This window comes from Mustela lutreola, chromosome 1 (genome assembly GCF_030435805.1).
Source record: "Mustela lutreola isolate mMusLut2 chromosome 1, mMusLut2.pri, whole genome shotgun sequence".
Taxonomy (NCBI): Eukaryota; Metazoa; Chordata; class Mammalia; order Carnivora; family Mustelidae; genus Mustela; species Mustela lutreola.
Window position 1 is genome coordinate 278,547,222 of NC_081290.1, and position 15,152 is coordinate 278,562,373.

At 38.6% G+C, this 15,152-nt stretch overlaps 1 protein-coding gene across 1 annotated transcript; it reads left to right on the forward strand.

Annotated features, from left to right (window-relative positions):
• Positions 1-12,921: 12,921 nt before the first annotated feature.
• On the forward strand, positions 12,922-13,860 carry LOC131822702 (olfactory receptor 5AN1). Its single transcript, XM_059158989.1, has one exon. The coding sequence runs from the start codon at positions 12,922-12,924 to the stop codon at positions 13,858-13,860; it is 939 nt and encodes a 312-aa protein (XP_059014972.1).
• The last annotated feature ends 1,292 nt before the right edge of the window (positions 13,861-15,152 follow it).

A 15,152-nucleotide genomic window follows, 5' to 3' on the forward strand; every position in this document is an offset into this window, starting at 1 on the left:
ACACTATGGAGTATTATGCCTCCATCAGAAAGGATGAATACCCAACTTTTGTATCCACATGGACGTGACTGGAAGAGATTATGCTGAGTGAAATAAGTCAAGCAGAGAGAGTCAATTATCATATGGTTTCACTTATTTGTGGAGCACAACAAATAGCATGGAGGACATGGTGAGTTAGAGAGGAGAAGAGAGTTGGGGGAAATTGGAAGGGGAGGTGAACCATGAGAGACTATGGACTCTGAAAAATAATCTGAGGGTTTTGAAGGGGTGGGGGGTGGGAGGTCGGGGTACCAGGTGATGGGTATTATATAGGGCACGGATTGCATGGAGCACTGGGTGTGGTGCAAAAATAATGAATACTGTTATGCTGAAAATAAATAAAAAATAAATTTTAAAAAAGTAGAAAAAAAGAAAATTTTTCAAAAAATAGAAAAAGAAAAAAATAAAGAAAATTTAGTCAATTATCATAAGGTTTCACTTATTTGTGGAGCATAACAAATAGCATGGAGTACAAGGGAAGGTGGAGAGGAGAAGGGAGTTGAGGGAAATTGGAAGGGGAGGTGAACCATGAGAGACTATGGACTCTGAAAAACAATCTGAGCATTTTGAAGGGGCAGGTGGTGGGAGATTGGGGGAACTTGGTGGTGGGTATTGGAGAGGGCACGGTTTTGCATGGAGCACTGGGTTGGTGCAAAAACAATGAATACTGATGAACAATGAATACCGAATATGCTGAAAATAAATTAATTTTTTTTTTTTAAGTTTACTTTGAAAGACTAAGGAATCATGGGGGGAAGCCATGAATTCTATGTGTTTTATTCCTCTAGCACTGGAGTTTTGAAGTTTTCATTGGTCAATAAACTTGATCTTGGATGGATGTTCTTGCTGATATTCTGGGATAGGGGCCTCTTGCAGTGATTCTCAAATATCTTTGCCTGAGGTGGAACTGCACTGCCCTTGCAAGGGGCCATGCTAAGTAATTTTCTTAGTTTTGCTCTCAGTTGATTTTGTTCCCTGAAAGTTTTCTGTATAGCTTTGGAGGACAAGAATGAAAATGTTGGCCTCCCAATCGCTGGCCCTGGAGCTGAGAACTAGGGGTCCCACTCCTCTATGAGCCCTCAGAGAAAAACAGTCAATCACTCCCTTCTCCCTAGTCTCTTGGCATCCTCCATGCTCTCCTGGCCTGTGACTGAGCATTTCTGTCTCTGGCACACAACCTTGTTTGGAATCTCCAAACCTAGCTAATTCCTGCAGTGCTGTCCTGTGCCACTCCTCCTGGGGAGGAAGGGTAGTATCCCTGCATCGAAGAGTAGTGGTCTAGCTGTGCTGCAGATCATGGTGTATGGCAACCCCGAGCTCAGAGCCCACTCCTGGGCTCTGTCTCTGAAGTCCGGCTTCCTCACTTTGCTACCTGGGAGCTTTGGCCCACTCAGGCATCCCTGGTCTTTCAGTGACCCTGAGTGTCCCAAGACCACACTATCCCAGTGAGTGTTCCATCCCTGGCTTAGCTCTGAAGTGGAGCAGACTTCTAAGAGTACTGATTTTATGCTCTGATGCTCTATCACTTGCTGGGAGCCAGCTTATGGAGGCTCCCACCCCATAGAAGCTATCTTCCCATATATAGCCTCAGACATACTTCTCTGTACGTCCTACCTTCCAGGAAGTGTTCGTTTTTCTGTGCATAGAATGCTGCTATTCTTTTCTTCAATCTCCTGTTGAGTTTGTAGGTGTTCAGAATGGTTTGATAACTATCTAGCTGAATTTCTGGGACCAGACAAAATTTAGGTCTCCTACTCCTCTGCCACCTTACTCCTCCACCAATGTTATACCTTTAAAATTACATTAAGAACCTGCTTAGTTTAATATTAAGTTATTATAGTTCTTATCAAAAGGGATATATAACTATTAACATATCAGAAGGAGTTAAATAATTAATCATTGCCCACCCACCCCTACCTCCTAGAAATGAAAATAGTTGAAGTAGATCAAACCAAGAATAGGACCTCACCGAAAACATCTCTGGATCCTTAATAACTGCCAAGGTACATGACTTTCATTTTCAAAACACTAGAAACAAAAAAAACCTCTAGACACAAGCAAACATGTTTGTGGGAATGATGTTAAGTAGATATATTTAGTGAAAGATTAGTAATGCAGCATAACATGTTGGAGAGAACTCCAAATAAGAACATAGAAATTACACTGTTAACAGAAGACATGCTTGTCCTACACCTCCTGCTCAGTGCCTTATAAGCATTATCCAATTTGATTCTATGAAGACCTACTCTATAGAGTAGCTACTACTATCAGCCCCATTTTATGATATTCCTGAGGTGATAATCCTGAGTCTGGAAGAGGTTAATTTTTTTTTATTTTTTTATTTTTTATAAACATATATTTTTATCCCCAGGGGTACAGGTCTGTGAATCACCAGGTTTACACACTTCACAGCACTCACCAAAGCACATACCCTCCCCAATGTCCATAATCCCACCCCCTTCTTCCAAACCCCCTCTGACTCTTAATCTCACAAAACAAACTGAGGGTTGCTGGGGGGAGGGGGTTTGGGAGATTAATTTTTTTTTACTACAATCTGAAGTTTATTTGTATTTTTACATTTTTGTAATATATTTGAATGGAAGTTATACTATACTAATTACTTTTTTTTAAACTTATCTGGTAATTTCTTTTTTTTAAATTTCTTTAATTTTTTTTATTTTCAGCATAACAGTATTCATTATTTTTCATCACACCCATGCTCCATGCAATCTGTGCCCTCTCTAATACCCACCACCTGGTTACCCCGACCTCCCACCCCCCCGCCACTTCAAACCCCTCAGATTGTTTTTCAGAGTCCATAGTCTCTCATGGTTCACCTCCCCTTCCAATTTCTCTCAACTTCCTTTTCCTCTCTAACTCCCCATGTCCTCCATGCTATTTGTTATGCTCCACAAATAAGTGAAACCATATAATTGACTCTCTCTGCTTGACTTATTTCACTCAGCATAATCTCTTCCAGTCCCCGTCCATGTTGCTACAAAAGTTGGGTATTCATCCTTTCTGATGGAGGCACCATACTCCATAGTGTATATGGACCACATCTTCCTTATCCATTAGTCTTTGAAGGGCATCTTGGTTTTTCCACAGTTTGGAAACTGTGGCCATTGCTACTATAAACATTGGGGTACAGATGGCCCTTCTTTTCACTACATCTTTATCTTTGGGGTAAATACCCAGTTTTGCAATGGTAGGGTCATAGGGAAGCTCTATTTTTAATTTCTTGAGGAATCTCCACACTGTTCTCCAAAGAGGCTGCACAAACTTGCATTCCCACCAACAGTGGAAGAGGGTTCCCCTTTCTCCACATCCCCTGCAACACATGTTGCTTCCTGTCTTGCTAATTTTGGCCATTCTAACTGGTGTAAGGTAATATCTCAATGTGGTTTTAATTTGAATCTTCCTGAGGGCTAGTGATGATGAACATTTTTTCATGTGTCTGACAGCCATTTGTATGTCTTCATTGGAGAAGTGTCTCTTCATATCTTCTGCCCATTTTTTGATATGATGGACCTGATGGATTCCCTGGAGAATTGTACCAAACTTTCTTTTTTTTAAATTTATTTTTTATTTTCAGCATAACAGTATTCATTATTTTTGCACCACACCCAGTGCTCCATGCAATCTGTGCCCTCTATAATACCCACCACCTGGTACCCCGACCTCCCACCCCCAACCCTTCAAAACCCTCAGATTGTTTTTCAGAGTCCATAGTCTCTCATGGTTTACCTCCCCTTCCAATTTCCCCCAACTCCCTTCTCCTCTATAACTCCCCATGTCCTCCATGCTATTTGTTATGCTCCACAAATAAGTGAAACCATATGATAATTGACTCTCTCTGCTTGACTTATTTCACTCAGCATAATCTCTTCCAGTCCCCGTCCATGTTGCTACAAAAGTTGGGTATTCATCCTTTCTGATGGACTTTCAAAGAAGAAATAACACCTATTCTCCTGAAGCTTTTTCAAAATATTGAAGCAGAAGGAAAACTTCCAGACTCTTTCTATGAAGCCAACATTACCCTGATCCCCAAACCAGGCAAAGACCCTACCAAAAAGGATAATTTCAGACCAATATCACTGATGAATATGGATGCTAAGATTCTCAACAAGATCCTAGCAAACAGGATCCAACAGCACATTAAAAAGATTATCCACCATGACCAGGTGGGATTCATCCCTGGGCTACAAGGATGGTTCAACATTCACAAATCAATCAATGTGATAGAACAAATTAATAAGAGAAGAGAGAAGATCCACATGGCCCTCTCAATTGATGCAGAAAACGCATTCGACAAAATCCAGCATCCATTCCTGATTAAAATGTTTCAAAGTTTAGGGATAGAGGAAACATTCCTGAACTTTTTCAAATCTATCTATAAAAGACCCACAGGAAATATCATCCTCAATGGGAAAAAGTTTGTATCCTTCCCGTTGAGATCAGAACATGACAAGGGTGCCCACTTTCACCACTCTTGTTCAACATAGTATTAGAAGTCCTAGCAACAGCAACCAGACAACAAAGAGAAATAAAAGGTATCCAAATTGACAATGAAGAAGTCAAACTTTCTCTCTCCCCAGGTTATAACCATGGTAAGTCATGGCTCAATCATGGATTAGTTATACTATTTTCCTTATGGACTCAATGTCCCTGTTTACCCATAGGAAATAATGCCATGCATGCCTCACAAGTTGCATTGACAATTTGATCTGGTCACATAGTTGAGAAAATGTAAGGATGTATATATCTAAGATGAAAGTGCTTTGACAACATGGAAATGCATGCATATCTAATTTATTTTAATTAAGGTATTTCACCAACTAGTATTTTACCAGTGTCATCTTGAGCAAATCTTTTAGCTTCTCTAGCTTTAGGCTCCTCACCTGGTAATTAAAGGTAACAGAGTGAATGATTCCTAGGTTCTTCCCTGCTCTAACGACTCTTTCTAATAGAAAAGCTTCTAATAGAAAAGTTTCTAATAGAAAAGCTATAATTATATGGACATGACTGGACTATGGGATAGGTGGGGAATGGATCCACAAGGGACATGGCAAAATGGGACATGAAATTAGCAGGGATAAAAACTCCATGACAACCATGACCCCAGAGAACAAGTACCTAGAGGGTTTTCTCCCTCTAATTGTCTTTTCCCCTGTTATCTCTGCCCTTAACAATAACACATTTAAGAGGATCTCCGGTTGTTGGCATCTCTTTTACTCTGAGTGGACAGCCTATTTTGTGGCCAAAGGGTCCCATCTTGTAGAGCAATAGATCCACCTGGAAAATTCCTTTGGAAAAGAAATAAACTATTTCAGCCTTTGGTAAGAGTTCTGTCTTCTTGTGGAATCTGGGTCAAGGTGAGAGGGCAAGATTTAGTGAGAACAGTGGATTCTGTGCTATCTTAACAGCCATGTGATTCTTCCAGTAGGACCTGTGTAGAGCAAGGTTTATCATTCTCAGTCTCTCCAATTCTTTACCTCTCTTCACTTCCACACCCTCTGCTGTGGGCTTTTCTTGGGTTCTCTTTCTCTTTTCCCAACTTCTCTGACCTTCACTGAAAAGATTAATCTCTAACCAAAAATTTCAGGGATAATTCTGGGCTGAGGGATGAATGTGGAGGTCCAGTTCTGCAATTGTGTAAGGGTGTGATCTCGGGCTCTGTTCTCTTCTGTTGGTTTTTTTTTTCCCCACGTGTAAAATAAGGAATAATGGGATTATTTAGAATCTAATGAGACAATGTTTATAAAAGCTAACTAATTTTAGAAGTCAATAATTGAGCACTGAATTAAAAATAAAAAAAGAAAAGAGTGGAGGGAACAGGGACAAAGGAAGTAAATGGACAGATGAAGCAAGATTTCAAGACTGGTGAAAGGTAAGATGTAGATATTCATGATAACTTCTCCTACCCTTTTGGAATTTCCCAGTAAGTTTCTGGGGCACCTGGGTGGTTCACTTGGTTAAGTTTACTGACTTTCAGGAGAATTTCCTAAGATCCCAAATTCTTGTCTAGATTTTCCAACCTTTTCATCCCAAGGACTCTTTGAATTGTTTTTATTTAAGGAGTCTGTTTTTTTTTTTTTTTAAGGAGTCTGTTTTTATAATAAAATTAATTAATTTCATTTCCATGTTAATATATGTCTTTGATAATTTCTGAGTAGCAAAAGGCAAGCAGCTCACCAATTAATGATATAATAAAGTACTCATGTACAATGCCATTGGTCTTTTGAAATACTTCCAATAGTTCTCTCTGGTCATCTTCAGAGTACCTGCAGGTCTGGAGGCACTGTGTGGGTAACACAGATATCAGAGATGCCTCACTTCAAGGCATTGTTGGTCTGTCTCTTTTAACCTTTTCTGTTACTTATATTGTTCTAATTCATTGCAACATCTTGGCTTTCCTTACCTGATTTTGTACTCTGCACAACCTTGCGAACTGGCTACATCCTCAGTAGTCAGAATTGGAAAGGATTTGTTTAGCTAAATGTACACAGTAAAATCTCCAATTAATATTGGAAATAATAATAATAATAATAATAATAATAATAAGCCAGTCTCCGTTTCTTTAACTTGTCTTGGGAAATGGTGGACACATGCAAAAATTTAACTGAAAGGTGAACTTTTCCCCCTTTCCTATAGCTTAACAAGATATGTTTTGTCTTGTGTGTATTGAGTTTGAGAAATTCTTTATAGATCCTGGATATCAGTCCTTTGTTTGTAGTGTCATTTGCAAACATCTTCTCCCATTCTGTGGGTTCCCTCTTTGCTTTATTAACTGTTTCCTTTGCTGTGGAGAATCTTTTGATCTTGATGAAGTCCCAAAAGTTCACTTTTGCTTTTGCTTCCTTTGCCTTTGGAGACATATCTTGAAAGAAGTTGTTGTAGCTGATATCAAAGAGGCTACTGCCTATGTTCTCCTCCAGGATTTTTTTTCCTTTTTTTAAAAAAATTAATTTATTTTTAAAATTTCTTTTCAGTGTTCCAGAATTCATTGTTTATGTACCACACCCAGTGCTCCATGCAATACGTGCTATCCTCTAGGGTTTTGATAGATTCCTGCCTCACATTGAGGTCTTTTATCCATTTCAAGTTTGTCTTTGTATATGGTGTAAGAGAATGGTCAAGTTTCATTTTTCTACATATAGCTGTCCATATTTCCAACGACCATTTATTGAAAACTGTCTTTTTTACACTGTATACTTTTTCCTGCTTTGTCAAAGATTATTTGTCCATAGAGTTGAGGGTCCATATCTGGGCTCTCTACTCTGTTCCACTGGTCTATGTGTCTGTTGTTGTGCCAGTACAACGCTGTCTTGGTGATACAGCTTTGTAGTAAAGCTTGAAATCTGGCAACGCGATGCCTCAGTTTTGTTTATCTTTTTCAACATTTCCCTAACAATTTGGGGTCTCTTCTGGTTCTATACAAATTTTAGGATTGTTCTTTCCAGCTCTTTGAAAAATGCTGGTGGAACTTTGATCAGAATGGCATTGAAAGTATAGATTGCTCTAGGCAGTATAGATATTTTAACAATGTTTATTCTTCTGACACATGAGCATGAATGGTCATCCTTCTTTTTGTCTCTTCTTCATTTTCTTTCACGAGTGTTCTGTAGTTCCTCAAGTACAGATCATTTACCTCTTTTGTTAGGTTTATTCCCAGGTATCTTATGGTTCTTGGTGCTATAGTAAATTGAATAGTTTCTTTAATTTCCCTTTCTATATTTTCATTGTTAGTGTATAAGAAAGCCACTGATTTCTATATATTGATTTTTGTATCCTGCTACATTACTGAATTGCCATTTTCTAATAGTTTGGGGGTGGAGTCTTTTGGATTTTCCAAATAAAGTATGTCATCTGCAAAAAATGAGCAGAAGATATAAACAGACACTTCTCCAAAGAAGACATACAAATATCTAATAGGCACATGAAAAAATGTTCATCATCATTAGCAATCAGGGAGATCCAAATCAAAACCACATTGAGATACCACTTTACACCAGTAAGAATGGCCAGAATTAACAAGACAGTAAACAACAAGTGTTGGAGGGAATGTGGAGAAAGGGTGGGAATGCAAGTTGGTGCAGTCACTTTGGAAAGCAGTGAGGAGAAACCTTAAGAAATTAAAAATAGAGCTTCCCTATGACCCTGCCATTGCACTACTGGGTATTTACCCCAAAGATACAGATGTGGTAAGAAGAGGGGCCATCTGTACCCCAATGTTCATAGCAGCAATAGCCACAGTTGCCAAACTGTGGAAAGAACTAAGATGCCCAATGGAAGAATGGATAAGGAAGATGTAGTCCATATACACTATGGAGTATTATGCCTCCATCAGAAGGGATGAATACCCAACTTTCGTATCAACATGGATGGGACTAGAAGAGATTATGCTAAGTGAAATAAGTCAAGCAGAGAGGGTCAAGTATTATATGGCTTCATATCCTTTGTGGAACATAAGGGATAACATGGAGGACATTGGGAGGTGGAGAGAAGTGAGATGGGGTAAATTGGGCGGTGACACAAACCATGAAAGACTGTGGACTGTAAGAAACAAACTTAGGGTTTGGGAGAGGAGGGGGTGGGAGTATGGGTGAGCCTGGTGGTGGGTATTATGGAGGGCATGTATTGCATGGAGCACTGGGTGTGGTGCATAAACAATGAATTTTGGAACATTGAAAAGAAATAAAATAAAATGGGAAAAAAGATACATATTGTCTTGAAATAGTAGAACAATCCACAATTCCTTATCTTTTGGGGAATGAGGAGTCACATGAAATACCTTTATCTCTGGCTGCCTCTGTCACCAGAATGTGATAAGAAAGTGAAGAATTCTACTGCAAGTGATTGATCAGAAGCCTGATTTCTTTTCATCAAATTGATTGATTATGTTGGTGTATTGGGGGATGTTGTGCATGAGAGTTTATGTTTTCAGAATATTTTCATTGACTCTAACTCACCTTGGATAAAATTGTGGAGAAGTTATATTGGCCACACTTTAGGAGTCAAAAGAAAGATTTCCAAGTTCATAAAAGCATAGTTTAAATGAAATAAGATAATTTTAGTTTTGCTTCCAAAAGTGGGTGAAAGAACCATTTGTTCACCATGTATTTGTTCACTAACACAAATACTCATATACAAGGACAAGTGAAACATGTCCACTAGACCATGCACTGTATGGAGCTTCATCATCAGCTCAGAGTGCCTGGTGGTGGTGGTCCATGAAAAGCGGCATCAGCAGTTTACACTCCAGCTGACTGGGAGATATCGGAGTAACACCAGACAGAAATAAATACTGTCATTAACTAACAATATTCTTGAGTCTCAGCTTAGAGACCATCTAATTTAGAAAATAATTTATGTGAAGAGCTTTTTGATATTTCAGTATTACTTTGCTGTATTTTTCCTTCACAGAGAGGAATGATAATGGGGATGATAGTCGCCAACATTTATTGAGCCCTTACTGTTTTAAGCACTTTGTCAATCAGTCTTTGCAGCAACCCTCTGAGGTGGTAAGTAGTCTTTTTTTTTTTTCAGCATAACAGTATTCATTATTTTTGCACCACATCCAGTGCTCCATGCAATCCGTGCCCTCTCTAATACCCACCACCTGGTACCCCAACCTCCTACCCTCCCCCGCCACTTCAAACCCCTCAGATTGTTTTTCAGAATCCATAGTCTCTCCTGGTTCACCTCCCCTTCCAATTTGTCCAACTCCCTTCTCCTCTCTAACTCCCCTTGTCCTCCATGCTATTTGTTATGCTCCACAAATAAGTGAAACCATATGATAATTGACTCTCTCTGCTTGACTTACTTCACTCAGCATAATCTCTTCCAGTCCCATCCATGTGGATACAAAAGTTGGGTATTCGGCCTTTCTGATGGAGGCATAATACTCCATAGTGTATATGGACCACATTTTTCCTTATCCTTTGGTCCATTGAAGGGCATCTTGGTTCTTCCCACAGTTTGGCAACCATGGTCATTGCTGCTATAAACATTGGGGTACAAATGGCCCTTCTTTTCACTACATCTGTATCTTTGGGGTAAATACCCAGGAGTTCTATTGCAGGGTCATAGGGAAGTTCTATTTTTAATTTCTCAAGGAATCTCCACACTATTCTCCAAAAGGTACAAAGGTAAGTACTCTTAGCACTGTTTATAGATGAGGCAACTGAGGCACAGGGGATAAATTACTTGCTAAGGGTGACACAGCCAGTAGGTAAAAGCCTGGAAATTCTGAAAGTCTGTTTTCTGTGTGATTCTCTCTTCCCTTTATTTCCCCTCTCCCTTTCTCTCTCACTCTGTGCTTACTTTTAAGGATTTATATCTATCTTAACAGCTTTTGTTCCTGTCAATATAGGGGTTCTTGAAAACGATCAAACATGGAGAGGTTTAAAGAAGGAAACCAGAATCATACCTTTCATTACTTCAGGCAGTTTTATTTATTTCCTGTATTGAATCTGTGTGTGTGAGAGAGAAAGAGAAAGAGGCAGAGAAATTCTAAGAGACAGAGATATTTTAAAAAGCAAAAAAAAAAAAAAAAAAATTCCTTCAGGAAGGTATAATCATTCTGTACCCTCATCAGTAGTAAATATGAGTGCCCCATCCCCTGATTTATATCTTTTATATTAAAGGCATTACTATATTGTCTTTTTAAATGCATTGTGACTATTTTTCCCTTGTGAATTGTATTTCAAAAGTATTTAACTTAAGTGGGTTTTTCTCACCTAACCAAATTTTAAATTGTCATATTTTACTCTTATACTTTCTGTTCTGGTGTTATATTTCAGACATTTTTCCACATACCAAAATTATATAAATGCATATCAAAATTTATCCTTTTCTATCACTTTGAAATACAAATTTTATCATATTTAAATGCTTAACTGATATTTAAATTTTCCTAAAATGTCTATAAGGTCTTTTGACACATGTCTATTTTCTTGTTCCTTTTTTAAAATATTTTACTTATTTATTTGACAGACAGGGGAGAGAGATCACAAATAGGCAGAGAGGCAGGCAGAGACAGAGAGGGAAGCAGGCTACTCACTGAGCAGAGAGCTCAATGTGGGACTTGATCCCAGGACACTGAGATCATGACCCGAGCCGAAGGCAGAGGCTTAACCCACTAAGCCAACCAGGCACATATCTATTTTCATAGGAATAGTTAAGTGATCAGTGTTCACAATGCTTTTTAATATTTGAAAGTTCATGTCTTTTTAATTATTAATATTTTCTCAAAAATTTCTTAGCTGTTCTCATTGATGCACTCTTTCTTCTGAAGGAAAGACAGGCGGTTATGGAGTATAGGCCATTGTTGCAACCTACTGTGAATCTGTTAATGAGCTCTAACATGATGACTGTATCAATAAAACATATGACATATAGCTGTGTAATACATGGTAATTAAAATTGTTTACTTTTCCTCTGCATCAGTGTCCATCATAGTCTGATGCAGGTTGTCAGTTAATCAACTGTACTCAAACTCAAGAAAACTAAATAGAAAATTGTTTATGTGCTTTGTGTCTTCATGGCCCTGGGTGGTTTGATTTGCTTCTACATGAGGTCTGAATCCACATCTGCCTAGAGGTAATGATTACTCACTGTCTGCAAGGTCAGTGATGCCTCAGAAAATCCATTAAATTAACCCATACAACTGTAACACTGTTGACATTCCTAACCTTGGCTACAGCTGTCATTCATGGTTATCTGTAACCAATCCATAATAATAGCCAACACCTATTGAACAATTACTGTGTACAGGATTGTGTGCTGAGCATCTCCATGAATTTTCTTGTAACTGTCCTAGTAATTTCATAGTCCAGGCGTTCTTAATTTTATCACTTCACTTTGAGTAAATCAATATTAGTGTTTTTAAGCTACTGAGAGAAGCTCATAAAGTGAGAGGGTATCAGACAAAACTCCAAAGTCTGAATCTTTAAGCAAAGTACCATGTTTTTTCTTAAGTAGTAAAGTACCCTAAAATTGAAAAAATGTTAGGGTCAATAGTGAGCTGTACTGCCTTCCTTTTGGTATATGTAGTACGAAGGTTTCCCTAGAAGACTAGTTCCATAACTTTATTTGGCACATATACTGTGCCTCAAGAAAATATTATGAGTCATAAGTTATGTTGTAGTTTTCCAGGTCAGTTAAAAGATGATACATTAACTGCATTCATATAAAAGTTTATGAAATTATTACAAAGAGGATAAATAACTTTCTTAGGGATAAAATAGGGAATCTCAAAACATTATCTAGATGGCCATGTGGGCCTGAGGGCTATCTCAGTTTTAATCTAGAGCGATTCTACTTATGGTCTTGTAAAGCAGTGGTAATATAATGAATTATCAGACGTTTTAAAAAACTTTTAATGAATGATCTCTGTAATAATCACTTTATATATTTTAGTTCTCAAATTCAAATATATCTCTTTTTTAAATTTATTTTTTATTTATTTTCAGCATAATAGTATTCATTATTTTTGCACCACACCCAGTGCTCCATGCAATCTGTGCCCTCTATAATATGCACCACCTGGTTCCACCAACCTCCCATACCCCCTGCCACTTATCTCTTTAATTTTCATGAGAATTTATGAAAAAATTGAGAACCTGAAGCACTTAAAAAAATTTTCAGTTCTATTAGGTAACATATAATACATCATTTTTTGAAGCATTTTTAAAATCACTCTTCTTAATAATTTGAGATGAAGAGCTGGGTCTTTTTATCAGGACAGTGAGACATTGGTGCTTTCCAGCACTCTATGGAGGGAAAAAACAGCACATATGGGAAATGTAATACTGTCATCTCACCTGAGTCATCTGCGCATTCTCTTCTCTCTTTCCTGATTTTAGAAGCAGAAAGCCAATGATTGGGAGAGGAAATATTACACAGATCACCTATTTCATCCTTTTGGGATTCTCTGATTTTCCCAGAATCCTAACAGTGCTCTTTGTTGTATTCCTGCTGATCTACATTTTGACTCTGACTTGGAACCTGTGCCTCATCATCTTAATAAGGATGGACTCTCACCTCCACACACCCATGTACTTCTTCCTCAGTAATCTGTCCTTCATAGATATCTGCTATGTGACCTCTATAGCTCCCAAGATGCTCTCCAACTTTTTCCAAGAGCAGCAGACCATCACCTTTGTGGGTTGTGCTGTTCAGTACTTTGTCTTTTCAACCATGGGACTGAGTGAGTCTTGTCTCATGACAGCCATGGCTTATGACCGATATAGTGCCATTTGCAATCCACTTCTCTATTCATCCATCATGTCACCCACCCTCTGTATTTGGATGGTGCTGGGATCCTATTTGGCTGGACTATCTGCTTCTACATCTCAGTTGTATGCCATGTTTCAGCTCCACTTTTGTGGGCCTAATGTCATCAAGCACTTCTTCTGTGACATGCCCCAACTGATAATCCTGTCCTGCACTGATACTTTCTTTGTGCAACTGTTGATTGCTATATTAACAATGTTCTTTGGGATAATAAATGCCCTCATTATCATGATATCCTATGGCTATATTGTTATGTCCATCATGAAGATCACTTCAGCTAAAGGCAGGTCCAAAGCGTTCAACACTTGTGCTTCTCATCTGACAGCAGTTTCCCTCTTCTATACTTCAACTGTCTATGTCTATTTGAGTTCCAGCTCTGGCGGTTCCTCCACTTTTGACAGATTTGCATCAGTATTCTACACTGTGGCCATTCCGATGTTGAATCCCTTGATTTACAGTCTGAGGAACAAGGAAATCAAAGATGCCTTGAAGAGGTTCCAAAAGAAGAGATGGTTCTGCTGAGGTTCTGTCCAGATTTGTCCTTTCAGAAACCTTAACCCCTAGTAACATGCACAGGAATGAAATCTAACAAAATTCATACTGCCTTTGGGTAAAGAAAGGTTAATTTGACACAGATAATATGCCAAATGGACTGACAGCTGACTTGATTCCACACAAGAACAATACCTTTACGTCCCGGAGGTTCATACTTTCAAACTACACAAGGAGTGGCCTCATCATTTATTAGTAAACTGCATGTGGGGCACCTGGTTGGCTCAGTTGGTTAAGCATCTACCTTCTGCTCAGGTTAGAATCCCAGGGTTCTGTGATTGAGCCCTGCTAAGCAGGGAGCCTGCATCTCCCTTTCCCTCTATCCCTTGTTCTCCTTGTGTTCTCTCTCTCTCAAATAAATAAAATCTTAAAAATAATCTGCAAGTATTTGTAAAATGTTAAACTTTAAAAACTTGTACTTCTCTTTACTTTAGAGATTGATCCCTGTTCAATCTCATATCTCTGACTGTAAAAGAGTGATACCTGACAGAGGCCGCCAGGAGTGTAGAGACCTTGTCTCCCAAAAATTTTGATGCAGCATAATCCAGACACGAGGGTGATTGAGGTTTCTTCTGTATATCAAACCTTAATGGGAACAAAAATATATAGGTGATGTGCCTTTGAATAGAAACATAGCTATACAATTGCCCTGGTTGTGTCTCCTGGGAAGAACAGTCTGAGCTGGCTAATGTTTGTCTGAAGTCTCTTTTCTGCTTAAGCATCTAGTAAATTTAGTCACATCCCAGTTTTCACCAGCTGTAATCTAAGGAAGCAGGAGGTGATTTGAAGCATACAGAGGAATGGAATGAAGGATATGTTTTCTTCAGTACCATTTATTTTATGAGTCTAATGACGTGTTTCTTGCTTCTAGTATTCAGTGGGGATTTCTCTTTTTTTTTTCCACATCTTAATTTAATTTTATTTTTTTCAGTGTTCCAGGGTTCATTGTTGATGCACTGCACCCAGTGCTCCATGCAATATGTGCCCTCCTTAATACCCACTACCAGGTTCACCCATCACCTCTCCTACATCCCTTCCAAAACTCTCAGTTTGTTTCTCAGAGTCCAGTCTCTGGTTCTGTCTTACCCTCTGATTTTCCCCATTCACTTTTCCTTCCCATATCCTGGTATCCTCCATCTTATCAACATGGATGAGACTTGGAGGAGATTATGCTGTGTGGAATAAGTCAAGCAGAGAAAGTCAACTATCATATGGTTTCACTTACTTGTGGAGAATAAGGAATAACATGGAGGACATCAGTG